This window comes from Pagrus pagrus (assembly GCF_965226575.1).
Source record: "Pagrus pagrus genome assembly, chromosome: 23".
Taxonomy (NCBI): Eukaryota; Metazoa; Chordata; class Actinopteri; order Spariformes; family Sparidae; genus Pagrus; species Pagrus pagrus.
Genome location: NC_140205.1, coordinates 17,146,907 through 17,163,047, shown reverse-complemented (window position 1 = coordinate 17,163,047; position 16,141 = coordinate 17,146,907). Strand labels below are relative to the sequence as shown.

Here is a 16,141-nt window from a genome sequence, read left to right as displayed (position 1 = left end):
CATAAACAGAGAGGAACGCTCTTTAGCTGAAAGACACTTCTCTTCTAATGTAAATGTGCTTTCGACCGAAAGAAGAAAACACACAACATGTCGTCTAATTCGAGCCATTTTGTGAGCGTAGTTTTGCAGCGGAACTACTAAATATGTCAACTACAGGCACCCGCCAGGAACCGCCCTCCTCCTCCTCCTCTGATTGGCTAGTGTGTGTCAGTGAAAGTGAAAGCTTCAGTGACTAAAAGTGAAGTTGCAGCAGGACGTTGCGCACTGAGGATGGCCTTACCGATTGTGCTTAATTCGGCGAGCATGTTTTAATTCTCCACAGAGCTGTCAGATGGATCTGGGTTCCCTCTTATTCTCTGTCTGCTTGATGATGATCAGTGTGCCGGGAGATGTGCGCTGCTCCGCCGGCGGTAAGTGCAGGACAGACACACCCCACTTTACACACACAGGGTAATGTTCAGAACTCCCTTTAAAAAATCTATACTTTTGCTGTAGGTGTATAGTCCATAGCACTGCAAAATAACAATAACAAAAACTGAAAATTAGAAATACTCTTTTCTTCCTACTATATTATTATTACTTTAACTTTCACCTATACCTTTCACAGCCACTACCGCCTGAGTGGATTTGTGCAGTGTCTGCAATTTTGATTAAACAAAACACACGTAGGCTATCAAAAAGACATATTAAAGGTGCACTATGTCTTCAGTGACTAAACAACCTAAATAAACTAACTCACTCTGTTTTCATAACTGAATAAACAAACTGACCATAAAGGAAAACAAAGTTTCATGCTGTTTTTAGTTTGTTTATATGTGGCGGACCCTGCCACCTTTCTTGCTCCAAACAGTGTTCTGGGGACCTTATTTTCCCCTGAGAACGGCTTGTTTATTCACTTATGGAAAAATAAAAATCTGTTTTTTTTAATCATTTCCTCATTAATATTGTAAATATTAAAATTCTGAGTCTGAATGTCTTAACAAAACTACATAGTGCCCCTTTAAAAACACATTTCAGTCACTATAAACTCTTAATAAAAAGTACAGATGACAGTTTAATAACAGAACAGACTGATGACATGTAAAGGAGTTATGACCAGTTCCTTGGGAGAACTTTTATCTACTGATGCGCAGTGTAGCACTGAGAAACTGTTGGATCTCAGTGAAAGTGAGTTTGAAGTTAGAAATACTGTTCACTTGTGTTTTCATGTTACTGATTAGCACGTAGTATAAAACAAATGATGGATTTACAGATCAGTAAAGGGTTAAGAAGCCCATATTATGAGGGCCTACAGAAAGCATATTGAAATCAACCATGACTCAATAACAACAGAAACCTGTTGCTGAGGGACTTTTTCCTACCACTGCCCTCTAGTTTTTTCTTTTGCCATCTGAAACTAATTTATAAAAAAAAACCATCCAAGGTCAGCATTTTAACGTTCTCCTTTTCCATCTCTGCATTCATATTTTAATTTTGCCACGTGATATTTTTTTCTTCCAGACGCAACCAGTTGCACATGCCCGCCAATTCCTCCAAAGAGTCTAACGCAACCTCTACCAGGGACCTGCTTCCAAATTAACGACAGTTTTCGCTACAACTGTATAGGAGGTTACGTGAGGAAGGCGGGAACCTCATCTCTCACCCGATGCAAGAACATTACTGGTGTTCCAAAGTGGATGGATGCCAGACTCGAGTGTATACGTAAGATTTCAAAATTATTTGTCTTCACATAATTCAAACCCTCTCCACCTCTCTGCCTGGTTACCATATGTTTGAGGACTGGCTCATCGGGCTCAAGACCATTCCCCCACTCAGTAACAGATTCCATGTATAGGAACCTGTTAAGACACACTGTGAAGGGACAAAGTAGTAGAAGATGAGAACACAGATATACACAAACTTGCAAAACTGCTGTGCAGTCCAAGGAAAACATAAGTGTGCATACCTGTAGGGCTTCAGCAGACAGAAAAAGGCCTTTGACAGCAGAAGTTATACATTGTCTGACTTGAACCGGTATCCAGGCTCAAATCCAATGTAGAAGCAGTTGTTGTACTCCAGCCCTCAAGCTCAATAATGTCATCCAAATTAAAGTCGGAAAGGAGAAATGATAGATCATTCACACCCTAGATAGCGCCAGCAGGAAGGAAGTTATCCCTTTCTCTCACCCTGATAGCCAGCTCCAAATACCTGGGTGGGGACCTTACAGAAGGTCGCCCTTCCTGAGTAAACACTCTTGTGGCAAAGGTTGTCATTTAGGGCTGCAAGTAACATTTTTTCATTTCATTTCATTTTCTTTCATGCCTGCAGATTATTTTCTATATTCTATGAAATGTCAAAAAGTCACAACTTTCCAATCCAAAAGACTATTCATTTACTATCATAAATGTAAAAGAAAAGCAGCAAATCCTTACATTTAAAGGGGCACTATGTAGTTTTAGAGGAGAAAATCAAACTCAGAATTTTAACATTGACTATATTAATGAGGTAGTAATACAAACTCAACTTTTTTTTCCCATAAGTGAATAAACAAGCTGGTCTCAGAGGAAAATAAGGTCCCCAGAACACTGTTTGAAGCTAGAAAGGTGGCAGGGTCTGCCAAATATAAACAAAGTAAAACAGTATGAAATTGTGGTCCTTTAAGGTCAGTTTGTTTATTCAATTTATTCAGTCGTGAAACCAAAGAGAGTTTGTTTATTTCATTTGTAATTCAGCCGATGAAGATCTTTCTCGACTGATTAAAACACTCCACACTATCACTACTTGACTGGCACCTTCGCATCTACTGGGAGTCACCTTAAAACTTCAAATTCAGCCTGTGTTCTTTTTGCGAAAAAGCAAATAACACAAATGAAAATGGCAGCTATGTCTGCCTGTGATAAAAAGCTGGAAAACAGTGAGGGAATGCGGGAAGATAAGTAACCTAAAACATGCCCGAACTGTACTGTAAAGACCTTCATCCAATCTTTACGCTACTTTTCCTCATCTCCATTGTCTTCAAACACCACTTTAGACAGCTGTCATAGCAATCACAGCTATTCCTGCACCAACTTGTACTGCACAAAAGTACAGCCCCAGACTATTTCTAACTACTTCCAAAGAACCTCTGTGATGCTCTGGGGGGGAAAAAATACAAGCTGTGGCCACATTGTTGCCAAGGAACCTAATGAAGAAACAAGGGTCATTAACTCACTGAATCTTTGGTGACAGCTGTATTGAAGTTAATAGGAAATGCATGAAGAAACACACTAAAACCCAACAAATGTGAGTCATATGACTTCTGATGAAGATATAACTCCAAAGAACAAACTTCAGAGAATAGGTTAACCATGAGATTTTGTCCTCCAAATGATTGACAGGGCTGATAATATTGTGATCAAACGGAGCCTTTCCTACACAGTCGACACCACAGTCTGGCCCCAAGCAAGATTCAGTAACGTAATGACCCCTCCTTCTTTTTTTAGGTTCCATCAGTAGATAAAAGAGTAAAAAAGGCTTGGTTGTCCTTGATCTCCTTAACCCCTCACCTGTCTCCCGAGGAACTGGTCATAACTCCTTTAAATGTCATCAGTCTGTTTTATTGTTAAACTGTCATCTTTACAATATTAATGAAGTAATTACAAAAACTCAGAAATATAAATTTTTTCCATAACTGAATAAACAAGCTGTTCTCTGGGGAAAAAAATATGGCCCCAGAACACTGTTTGAAGCCATAAAAGGTGGCAGGGTCTGCCAAATATATACAGAGTAAAAACAGCGTGAAACTGTGTTGTCCTTTAAGGTCAGTTTGTTTATTCAGTTTATTCATAAAAAAAGCATAAAAAAAGCATTCAATGAAGATCTTTCTCTTCTTATAAAAATGTATTTCCCAAAACTATGCAGTGCTCCTTAAAGAAGATGCAAATTTATGACATTGTTGCTTAAAAAAAAGACAAAAACGATTTATTTATGATTATAAACATAGTTGGAAAATTAATTTTCTCTTGATCGAGGAATTGGATAATCACCAAGCATCTTTTACACACACACACCCACACAAGTAAGTCTGCCATTGAGGAATTAAGATGATAAATTAAGGAAGGCACTCTGGTGTCTATATATACACTGCACAGCCACCCACTATGTGTTTGTAATTATACATGTCCCCTGACTCTAGTGGATTCATCAGACAGAATCTTTAACTTGGCGGAAGCGAAGGAGTACATGCTGTATGAGTGAAATGAGTCATCGCTGTATTACAGCAGTTTCAAAATTACACACATTAGAGCGGATGGAGATGCAACACCCTATATATTCCTTGTACATCACAATTTCTTTGGCACAACTGAACAGATTTAATTAAATGCAAGAGAGCAATTTTTTTTATTGTTCAACTGCTATGCCGTTGCTGACATCGAGCTGAGCAGCCTAAGTCAGGCAACATAAATTGTTTACTTATGTATTTTGCAAAATTCTGGACAATTTAGCCTTCACACAGCTGCATTTCACCAATTTCTTCTCATCATACCAAGCGGATACAATCTTTGGTTTTGATTTATGTGGCGAGGAAAAGTTTCAGACAGCACTCATCCGGTTTAGTTGAAAGACGAGTAAGTGGTGTATGCAGTACGCCCTCAAAACAAACATGATGAACACACACAAATTATGCAATTAGTGCTGCAGATGAATGCTCTTCCTTTGATGAAGTCTGGTTTCACAATAAATCAGAACTGTTAAAACTGAGTCAGAATAAATGAGAATAAATGAAAAAAAATCATAGTCACATAATGATGGGTGTAGTTTGTTAACCCACAGAGAACAAATGAGTGGTATCTTCAGTACACATTGTGTTTATAGGATTTAGGGGGGGAAATTGGCAGAAATGCAATATGCAGGGACATTTCTTCATACATCTGTTGTTCATCTTTCAGTCATTAGTTATTGTGCTTTGAACTCAAATTCAGTGGAACAAATATAAACTTGCATGGCACTCAGTAGAGAGCATACCTCCCAGCTCCCAGTCTGAACCGCTAACCGTACTACTAACTGAGTTAACTAACTAACAGCTAAATTCCTGGATCTGCAGCAAAAGTTAATAGGGTCTATTCTGGGCTGAGATGTATTGATATAGGAATTTTCATGAAAATCTGCTCAGTAGTTTTTGAGTAATGCTGGTGACAAACCAACCAACCAACCAACCACCCAACAAATGGACATGGGTGAGCACATAACCTACTTGTTGGAAGTAAAGAGTGGACTGTTGTAATGTATATATAAGCAAAAAACATAAATCATTGTAAAGCAAATGTATAAATGTGACAATTATTGAGTAGCATCTCTGACGTTTCCTCAGTAATACTTCATGTTTCATTGTGATAACACATCAAACTACAGACTACAGTAACAAGCTACATGTAAACACAGAGCTGCTATGTAAATATCACTTCGTGTTGCATCTGTATTGTTCATATCATGCAAACCATGTAGGAATATAATAGAAAAATATCATAGAAGCAAACTTCACTGCAGTCCCTTTGGAGGGCTTCTCTTGAAACTGCCGCTCTGCCTTCTTTCCCCTTCTCGTCTGGCCCTGGCTGCTTCACCACCTCTTCCCTCTATCTCTAATCTCTGTAACACGACTGGGTGGTCTCTCCAGTCTTTGACTCTGCAGATGTGAAAGAAAAAAAAATGTTTCCTGCTAACACTTTTTCCTTTTTTTCACCAAGAGCCCTGCATTATTCCACGAGAAATCAAACACAAATGTTGAAAAACATCCTGTCTTGCAACACCAGAGAAAGTGAGAAAAAAAATCCTGGATCCATCCCTTTATTCGGATCCGCACCAAAAGTTAGAGGGGTCTATTGTGGGCCGAGACCCACCCTCCATCCAAGTTTCATGGAAAACCATTCAGTGGTTTTGTGTTATCCTGCTCACAAACCAACCAACCAACAAACAAACAGTCACTGACAACCACCTGGGCGGAGATAATAACAAAATACAATTTCTAAATAAAGGCTACTCGATAAGGTCACAGACAATCACATAATTTTAGCACCTGAATGCTACCATAGGTTCTCCTACATGCTTGGAAAGGGAGAGGTGAGAGGTATTCAGTTGGTTGCAATCTGCAACCTCACCTTAGATGCCTCTAAATCCTACACACCTTTAACAACACATATATTCATCCATCTATTATCTATAACCACTTTTCCTTATAAAAGTAGGATTTAGTCCCCAAACATAATTTTTGTATTAACACAAAGTTTATGTGTAAAGTATTCATAATTTCAATTTTTTTCTTTCTAACAATTTGTTGTTTCAGCTGACCCGAACATAATCCCACCACCGCCACCACCGCCACCATCGCCAATAGTAGAACGTAAGTCTTTCTTTATGCATGAATTAGGGGGGAAAGAGTGATAGCTGTGGGCCAGTAATGAGCCAGAGGGAAGAACCTTTTTTTCTTTTTTTTTTTTAAACATTTATGACTAATTTTGGTTTGATCTTGCAGAGGTTCACACTGATATTCCCCTTGACTCCACCATTGCCACCATTGCCACCACAGTCAGTGAGTTCTGTATCTGCAATACTAAACTACTAATAAAACAGTACTAATCATGAAAATGAAAAAAAACAGACTAGTCTCTTTCTAGATCATTTTTGTTAGTATGGTTGTAGTGGCTAACATTATTGGCTGATTGCAGTAGTGGCAGTAGCGGTTGTGTTAGTAGTATAAGTGGTTGTCGGAGTTAGAGGAGAAAAGAGTACCAAAACATTTAATTCAAGTAAAACTCTTAAGTAAGCAGTTTTGTGTGTCAAATTTACAAAAAAGTACAACATAACCTGTTCAAGTTGTTTGCGAATAAAAGTGACTTTGTTAGAAATGGTGTGAGGATGACAAAAACAATGAGAGGATCCATCCTAAAGTCCAATATTTCAGTGTATGACATCGTTTATGATGTTTGTTATAGGACAAAACAAGGAAAAAATGCTCCCCCAAGACATTGGAATAAACAGTAATTATGTGCCTTCAGTGAGAGACTTAATGTGTTCTTTATCTCTGTCAAACTGTTTTTGTTGCATATTATAATGAACCCAGATACCTGTGTGGAATTATGTTTGTCTTAGCAGAGTTGTGGAAAGCACAGGTGTAACCGCATTGTCTGTTCTGTTAAGTGTTGCTATTAATGTAATGTTACACCTACACCTATGTTCCACAAGTCAAAATGTCCACCCTGAAACTGCTATAGCTATTAATAGTTATTAGCTGTATATAGCTATATCCATTAATAGCTATAAGCTATACATAGCTATAACCATTAATAGCTATTGATGGCTGTTAGCTGTATATAGCCATAAGCTATATATAGCTATAGCTATTAATAGCTATTAGCTGTATATAGCTAATAGCTATCAGCAAATAAGCTATTCTCCTTAGTCAATTGAACCAGACTCTGCAATTATTTTATCATACTGACATAATATATATATATATATACTATATTATGTCAGTCTAAATGGAGCAAATGAGCATTCTGTTTGTGACTTCCTCAGGTGCAGTATTAGTAGTGAGGTAGTTGTTGTACTAATATCAGTAGTAGAGGTATAATGGTTGTTCTGGTAGCTTTAATGGTTGTGGATATAGCATCAGAATTGTGTGCTTGTAGTTGTAGGAGTAACATTAGTCACAATGGGAGATGTTGTAACTCTTCACTTTCACGATGTAGTGTGACATATCTCTGCTTTACGAACTACACGTCCTATTGATTCCGGTGCCAAACTGTACAGTATGCGTCCATAGTTATCTCAGTGCTTTTTCATCTGTAACTTGGTTAAAATACTTCACTTTTCACAATTCGCTTTGTTTAGTGTTCCATTTTTTTGTATATACTGTTATTAGCATTTCTGATCATTGTTTAATCATGTAGGTGTTTATAACTTGCGAGGTTAGCCTGCTAAAATGAACAAAGACCTTCGTAATTGAAGCCGGACACATAAAATTTGAATCCCTTATCCAGCAATGAGGTCGAGGCTTTACTGCTTACTTTCACCAGACAGGGTACATCAGTCACTTTCATTTTTGGCAGCTCTTCCAAGCACCGAGTGTAGAAAAGAGCCGCAGCTACCTAAAGTTAGCGTGTGGCTAGCTAACATCCCAAGCGGTTACCTACCTACTGAATCTATCTAAAGGATCGAAAATGTTTAAAACACAATACTAAATATATGGGTTAACTATAAACAGTTTATACAAAGCAAACTGTGAAAAGTGAATCATTTTAACTAAGTTACTGGTGGATCACATGTGGATACACTGTGAAAGTGGAGTAGCAGTTGTAACAGCAGTTGTAACAGTGGTAATAATACTTAACAAACTAACGCATGACGCATGATGTTTTTTTCGTCTTATAACCATAACCAATGTGTGTAACACACTTGTGAAATAATCTCACACTCACTGTACTTCTATGCCACAGTCAATTGTGAACTGTCCATGCGAACTTACACCTGGACTCTCCAGATCACAGTATGAGTTTGTTTTCTTTAAAAGTAGTTTTACAAATAGCAGTGATAGTAGAAGAAGTAACAGAGGTAGTAAACAGTGTTGTAGCGTAGTAAAAGAAGTATTTTCAGTAGTAGATGCAGTCACCCTCTGAGCAGTAAGAAGTACATTTCTTTTCTTATCAGCAGCAGCCACAACCAGCCTACAGATGACCCAGAGTATAAGCACCTCAGTTTCAGTGACTGCAGAAACAGACAGCACAGAGCCAACCTCACCTGGTCTGCAGGATCTGTCAGTTCACACAACGGGTAAATAACTTACAGTCACACATACTCCGCTGATTTTCCCATTTAGCACATGCAGTGTTGTTGCTGCACTGCGGCCATGTTCCTCTGAAGTCACACTCAGGGTTGGAAGCTCAAATATTGTACTGAAAGTAGGGAATCTGACCTGATTGATCAGCAACCAAAAAGACAATGGATAGTGAAAATGTGGAGGGATATCGGGACATAATCAAAGGCAAAACAACACATTTGATAACCCATTAGCTAACGTTAGCATTCAACCACTTCAAAGCTAACATTACTGTTTGATTGTGTTTTGCGATAGGAAAGACATAAATACATTCTAAAATATAAACAAACATCTTTGACATGTTTATGATTGAATACTAATGTTATCTAAGGGGTTGTCAAAGGTTTGCCTTGAAATATGGCCTGACATACATCCAGATTTTCATTATCCATTGTCCAGTTCATCCTCAATCAGGAAGAGTTGAAATGATGTTTTGTCAGATTTGGTAAGTTTATAGCACTTCTAGCCTGGAACAGAGCAATCCAGTATATGAGTTTCCCATCCTGAGCGCCACGTCAGAGGAAAATGGCTGCTATGTGAGTATAATCTATTGGCTGACCTTTCTCATGTCAGATGATTTTATTGGTAAATTCCAACCAATCACACCTGAACCTATATTTATAAAGCTTCTGCGAAATCGTCTTAACATTCAAACCACGTTGTAAATTACCCATGGCATGGGTATATTGAACCTTTCAACAGCAAGGCAATGCAAAGTGCTTTACATACACTTTATATATAAAGATATGAAGACATGATCAAAAAGAAACACATGGCAATATATAAATACATTATAGTGATTAAAACAAAGTTTAACTTAAGATTTGAGAATAAACTAATAAGCTAAAATCAAATAATACAGATAAAACAGTAGTGTAAAAATTGCAGCCCAGCTACAGTGCCATTTAAGATATCAACACATAGTCCCAAATTTAACATATGAAAGGTGCAATATCTAAGAATTTTTGTTTAAAACATTCAAAAAAATAACTACAATTAACAATCAACAATTTTGATGCTGTGTTAAAGACATTTATATATTGTGTTGGAGAAATATCGTCTAAAGTTAGTGTACTAACTAGCTGCTCCGAGCTCCCAGTCCGGACAGACTAATAGGAGCGCTAGCTGCACGGCTAGAGTTAACTAGCTAACGGCAGCTACAGTTAGGAGCAGTTAGTTGTTGTGATATGCTGCCCCCCTATTGTTATACTGTTTGGAGTATGAATTGGACAGATGGCCAATTCTTACATATTGCACCTTTAATAAAATGCAGTGGAAAACAGAAAAGTGTCAGATCCTGACTTAAAATAACAGAGTTGGGGCAGACTTCAAGTTTTCTGGTAGATTCAGCTCTTTACAGTATAAACCAACAGTAGAATTGTATGATACACAGGAAGCCATTTTAAAGCATTTTGGTCTGAGTCAATGACTACACTAAGACTTCGGGCTAGTTTGTGTTCTTTACCATTAGTGATTGTAGGTGGACAGTGACTGTTATTACTTCTTCTTTGGGTCCAAAGGCAATAATTTCAAGGCCATCTTTCTTTAAATGGATCAAATGTTGGCACACCCAATTACTGATTTTCATGATGCACTTACTCAGTGCATGGTGATATTGTTAAATAAATATTTGTAATGTTAATAGTTATAGTAAGATATGTTGTTGTTTTCCATAATCTGCACTCTTGGGAGTGTGTAGATGTTGAACAAAAGAGGTCTGAGAATAGAACCTTGGGGAACTCGACATCATTGGATGTGTAACTACCAATCCACAAGAAGTAGTCCCTGTCCTTCAAGTAAGATTCAAACCAGTTAATCAGTGTTAGAGAAACTCCCACCAAGTTCTCCAGTCTATCTGGTAATATAATGTGGCTGACCATGTCTAATGCAGCACTGAGATCTCATAATAACAGGACTGAGAATTTTCCATGTTCTATGGTTTTGGATATCATTCAAGAACTTAAGAAAAAAGGCCTTGATGCTGTGGTGTGAGCTAAGTCCTAACTTGAAAACATCAAAACAATTGTGAAGGGCCAAGAAAGTGTCAAACAGCCCAACTTTACTTGGAAATGTGAGGCTTGATAAGGGCCTGTTACCGTTCATTTCGTGAGGTGTCTTGATTGTTATTTTACGAGAGTGGTGTAATAACCACAGTCTTCAGGGCCTGGGGGAAGAGTTTAACAATATCCAGTAGGTAGAATTTCAAGGGAGGAGGAATTATTAGTCGCCACAAGCTTAGAAATGTTAAGACCCTTTCGGGTAATGAAGTCATCAGAGTACACCCCTGATTGCTCTCTACAAACATAATTGGCCCCCATATAAAGAATATATTTAGGGCTGTTTCATTAGTTGAGTAACAGACCTGGGATGCAGTATGTATTAAATGTACCAAGCTTATGTTGCTGCTTACAGTACGTACAGCTTATACCTGACAGCATCGGTTTAACCGTCTCTTTGGATAGGGGGATTTTCCCATTTGCTCCACATGGGACTTTATGTATTCTCGTGTCTTCTTGTTCTAGTTCATCCCCTTTATATTGAATCACACTTTATATCTTGTGTATACCCCTGCACCTTGTGTGAAGCCTGTTTGCTTCATTCCCACTGAATGTTGCATCATTCATTCCCCTTTTCTTTGCTCTGGGGACCAGGAGAAACACAATTGCATTCCTCTGTTTACTGTACTGCACTGTGTACACATTTTCTCCCTTATCTGATGTTAAAACTTACAGTATCAGCAACCATCTCTAGTTTCCATGAGTCTTGGGAAAGACCAGTTCTGTCTGTAGTCCACTGAGTTACTGTTTAGGTCGGATTAACATTGTGTTAGCCAAAGACAGTTCAAAGTAGATGATCGCAACTGATCTGAACTGATGAGTTGCCATGCATTATCCTCCCAATGATTTAGCTGGTATAGGAAACCTCCTTAAAGGTTTTGTAGTTTGACACAAGCAGGAAAAAGTAGCAAAAATAGCAGCTAAGCAGAGAGCTAATCAGAAGACGGTCGGCGCTGGTGCAAAGGAAACAGCCATCTGCCATCGTATCCGAAATAATATATGCTTTAAAGGTGCAATATGTAAGAATTGGCCACCTGTCAAATTCATACTCAAAACAAGAGGGCACAGTATTTTACCAGAATATTAGTTTAAAAGTTTTTGCCGTTAGCTCAGTTAACCGTGCAGCTAGCGGTACAGACTGGGAGCTTGGGGACCAGGGGAGTGGTGCTGTTCACGCTGCTAGCACAGAAGCTTTGGATTGGGACAGGGCTGGTTAGCATGCTAACTTCAGTAGCTATCTCTGCAACACAGTACCTTGATATCATGCATATTTGAATGTTTATGTTTATGTTCATAATTGAAATTCTTACTTATAACAAGTAAGTAACCCTTTAATTACCTGTATACCTGTATATACCTGTATGCTTTTTTAGATAACCTTATCTTACCTAACCAATTTTAAGTGATAATTTTATAATTTAAGTGTTTGTATTTTAATTATTTCAATTGCATGTGGTTCATAACTATAAAGGTAGAGGTCGAACTAAAAATGAGACAGTACATAAAAAACAAAATTAAAATTCACATTTTTGTTATTTATTGTCTTTCAAATTCACCAGAATGTGTTTGTTTCACTGTAGCTGATACAATTTTTGCACTATTATAATCGATAAACATGTGGTTTATATTACGTTTATATTATACTTTATGTGGACTTCTGGAGTTGTCTTAAATTATTTTTTGCGCTAACTAAACGTCTTATTATTGAATCTGAGTGCAAAACTAGTGTACTTCATTTTAAGAATGTTAGGTACAAAATTTGGGCAGCTTAAACAAATTGGCCCTGGTCTCACCTGATCAGAGCTCCTCGTTATTGTGCTTGTTCAACTATTGGTCTCCTCAGCAGTATTGAGCATGGTGGTAAGGTGTGGAGTGTTGAAAAAATGTTAATCTAATCAGCCTGATCCACCATTTTATTTCTTTTTCATGCATACAGGCATCTTTAATGTAATTGATCTTACATACATATGTACTGGCTGTGTTTTCTTGCCACCGTACCAAATAATATTCAACCTTTCTTCCCAGCTACAACAGTAGATGTGACAGAAACCCAAACAACGGTCAGGACGACACCAGCCTCAACCACCGCTTTGCCCTCAGCGAATAGTACAGTTGAATCTCACAAGTTTGGTGAGCTTCTGCGCTGTGTCCAATTGTACTTGAAAAGTATTAGGAGCATACATTTGTTAAATATTTCTCTCTTGTTTAGCAGAACATACCAGTACAACAACAGCGTGGATTGCCATTGTTTCACTGATGATCGTCTGTGCTGTGGCTGGAATCAGCTTCTATTGTTATAAAAGGTTAGCTCAAATAAAGCATGTTAACATAACAAGATTTAACATTTTCTGTTGAGTTGTGTACTCAAACCCAGAGTAATCTGATTTTTGAGCAAGGTAGCGGTGCGTTTCATTGGGTCGCCTGTTGCTATGATTTTCATTGTTTGATTGAGAGACCTCCCAGTGGCATAAAATAGATATTGTGGGATTAATTGAGTAAAATTCACATAAAATTCTACTGCTTGTAGTCTCATCTCTGTTTCCTTTATACCTTAGGAGGACAAAATACAACATCCCAGTTCCCACAACAGAAGACGATATGACCATGGAAGACATTCAGTCTTCACGTAGAGTTTGTTCCCAACAAACTGATGCTGCATCGGAGAGCAGCAGGCTCAATGGAGATCAGGACCGGATAGTGTGATCAACTCCGTCCAATGACCCATTTGGTGTAAGCGTTATCAGGCATGATGTGACGTTTGTTATTTGCACATTTCCAAGAATTTGAACTGTGGACCTTTTTCTGAGCGGATCTAAAGAAACTTGTGATCAAGTATTTGAATAGCACACATTTTAAATAACCTACACCTGTTAACCGGGTGCTACAACAATTGGTGCTATTTTCTGAATACTTGTCCATCCTACAAGTATTGCTTGGTTAGCCAAAGACCGATATACAGTAGGTCACTTGTGTCAATGAAGGTTATTATCAAAAACGAATACTTTCATTTAAATCGATGAAATCTGCATCTGAAAATAGTCGCCATCTAAAATACAATTGACTCCTTTTTGAGTGCAGAGCAGCACTCAAAACTACAGTGCCCAGCTGTTTAAGTAAATCAGAAATCATTATTGTCACGTTTTGTTTTTTTTTACAAATGAGTAATTTGGTGCAGAGTGCCACAGACAGGAAGTGGATGTTGGAAAGCATTGACAGACAGGAATTGTTGGTTTTGCTCTTTTCATAGGAATGGTTGGCAATAAGGAAAATATATATATATATATATATCGCCAGCCTGATTCTTTAACCGTACAGTGTTGTTGTTCAAATAACCTCAAACTGGGCATTATAGGCCCTGGTGATGCTGGTGGTAAATAGGGATGATAGGGATGAGGATCTCTTCAACTGACTAAATTATCTGTATTTGTACCCAGAATGGGTGGTGCTTAATCAGGAACTGGGTGGTGCTTAAACCAAAAGTGGGTGGAGCTACATAGAAGTTGTTAATTTCAGCCTGGAATGAACATGGGTTGATCTGAAGTTGCTTTATTTATTATTTATTAGAAAACTATCACAGAACAGCCTCAGAATCAAGCTTCAGATCAATGTTTTTGACCACAAGAGTTTGAGAATTATGTACAGAATGAACAAACTTCAGTCAGCTGACCAATGAGAATTTTCTAAGATAGAAAAATTAGAAAGCATTACTGTGACTAGTATGAATTTCTTCAGTTAGTAGCAGGGTGCCAGACACTCGTACTCGCTCATCCCTGTTAATAAACTGGATTATAGGGTTTTGCCATGAGACATAGGAAATTAAAGATCACATTTTTGTTTGCACCATTTACATAGCAAAGAACAAACGTGCATCTAAATATGAGCTTAATATGAACAAATGCTAACAAACATATGCTAATGCTTACCTAAAGGCCAGTATAATTTATTCAGTAAGTAGCAGCAAATGTAAGCCAAAACGACAATCTGTAAGCAGTGAACAGTGAACCAGTGACCAATGTATTTTTTAGTGTTTAGTTTTCCAGCACTGTCTTTTAGAAAAGCTCAGTTCAATTGCAAAAAACATATCTAGTCACTTATTAATTGGGTCTGCACCATTCTGGGGCTAATTCTGTCATTGAAGTTACACAATTCAGCACGTTAGCGCATTAGCTGTGATGTGGTTTAATAGCCAATGGTGTGTTTGTAGCTTAGCTTATTGGTTAGCATGGCCATAGGCAGAAGTACCATCCAGGTGTCAAATACTGAGTCTTAAAATACTGGAGAAAATGTTCTTAAACATAGAATATAAAATGTCCCGAAGTGCTGTGGTTACTGAGTGTGTATAGTGCTGCAAGCGTCACCTGTTTCCTTTCCAGGCAGCCATCTTTGTTGAACGTCACGCACGCCTCCTCTGAAACTAAAATTCTTACGTATTGCACCTATTTAAAAAACAATATTAACTGGCCTTTTTTGTAAAAACCCCCAAATTAAACGGTATTTATAGGAAATGACCTCAGTTAATTTCCAGACCACTGCTTGTGGTTAGTCACTTTGTTTTGCATACCGTCTCATACTGCTTCCTCTTAATGAATGTGTTGTTGTGTGTGTACCCTGGTAATTCCATCATTGTGTGACATGTTTCAGAAGCATCTAGTATGTAATGACTGTATGACTTTTTTATTGAAGTATGTATCTTATCCTGAGACATCTGATATTTATGGACAACTGAATATTTAATTGTAAATCGATTTTCTGTTTTTAATCAACTATATATATATATTTTTTTATCAGTTGTTTTGTGTGCCTGCTTAGGAACTTTACTGTCCATGTTCATAGTTTTATAGGGATCAGTTTAAAATGAGCCTCTTCAAAGACCACGATGAATGATTTTTTTGCTGAAACCTCTCATGAAATGTCAGCAGCTATGGAAGGCAGGATTTCTTGTTGCTCTACGCTGTCAATTTTGTATGATAATTAAAAACATGCTTTCAAAAATCAGTTGTGTTGCAAATGACAGACTTCTGTGATCTCTATGGCCGCTGATAATAGAACAAGCTTTCAAGTCAAAACTATGTCGGCATGTTATACAAGAGTGACATCATTTTGGTTCCAGATCTTAGTTATCTCCCCTGGAAAGAAGTTCTTTGACTTCTCCAAAGTAAACTTGATAAAGAAAATCAACATTCCTAGCAGCATGTCCAGACAACAGAGTTCATTGTAAAGTTCTCCTGTCACTGTTCTGCAGACTGACACTCAC

The 16,141-nt window shown here is 37.8% G+C and overlaps 1 protein-coding gene across 7 annotated transcripts; it reads left to right on the top strand.

Annotated features, from left to right (window-relative positions):
* The first annotated feature begins 170 nt into the window (after positions 1–170).
* On the top strand, positions 171–15,882 carry il15ra (interleukin 15 receptor subunit alpha). Of its 7 annotated transcripts, none has more exons than XM_084345495.1 (8): positions 171–410; positions 1,501–1,701; positions 6,299–6,355; positions 6,488–6,544; positions 8,665–8,784; positions 12,913–13,017; positions 13,097–13,190; positions 13,443–15,882. In XM_084345495.1, the coding sequence occupies exons 1-8, from the start codon at positions 332–334 to the stop codon at positions 13,588–13,590; spliced, it is 861 nt and encodes a 286-aa protein (XP_084201621.1). In that variant the 5' UTR covers positions 171–331; the 3' UTR covers positions 13,591–15,882. The 7 variants fall into 7 exon arrangements, with proteins under 7 accessions (XP_084201621.1, XP_084201620.1, XP_084201619.1 ...); XM_084345494.1 differs by having other exon boundaries at positions 8,662–8,784; positions 13,100–13,190; XM_084345493.1 differs by having other exon boundaries at positions 8,662–8,784.
* The last annotated feature ends 259 nt before the right edge of the window (positions 15,883–16,141 follow it).

What these genes read in the sequence shown, in the direction of transcription:
- il15ra (XM_084345493.1), top strand. Translation starts at nt 332, where the DNA reads ATGGATCTGGGTTCCCTCTTATTCTCTGTCTGCTTGATGATGATCAGT. An exon ending in TGTGCGCTGCTCCGCCGGCG is followed by an intron (nt 411 to 1,500) that starts GTAAGTGCAGGA and finishes TTTTTCTTCCAG; the next exon opens with ACGCAACCAGTTGCACATGC. An exon ending in ACCATCGCCAATAGTAGAAC is followed by an intron (nt 6,356 to 6,487) that starts GTAAGTCTTTCT and finishes TTGATCTTGCAG; the next exon opens with AGGTTCACACTGATATTCCC.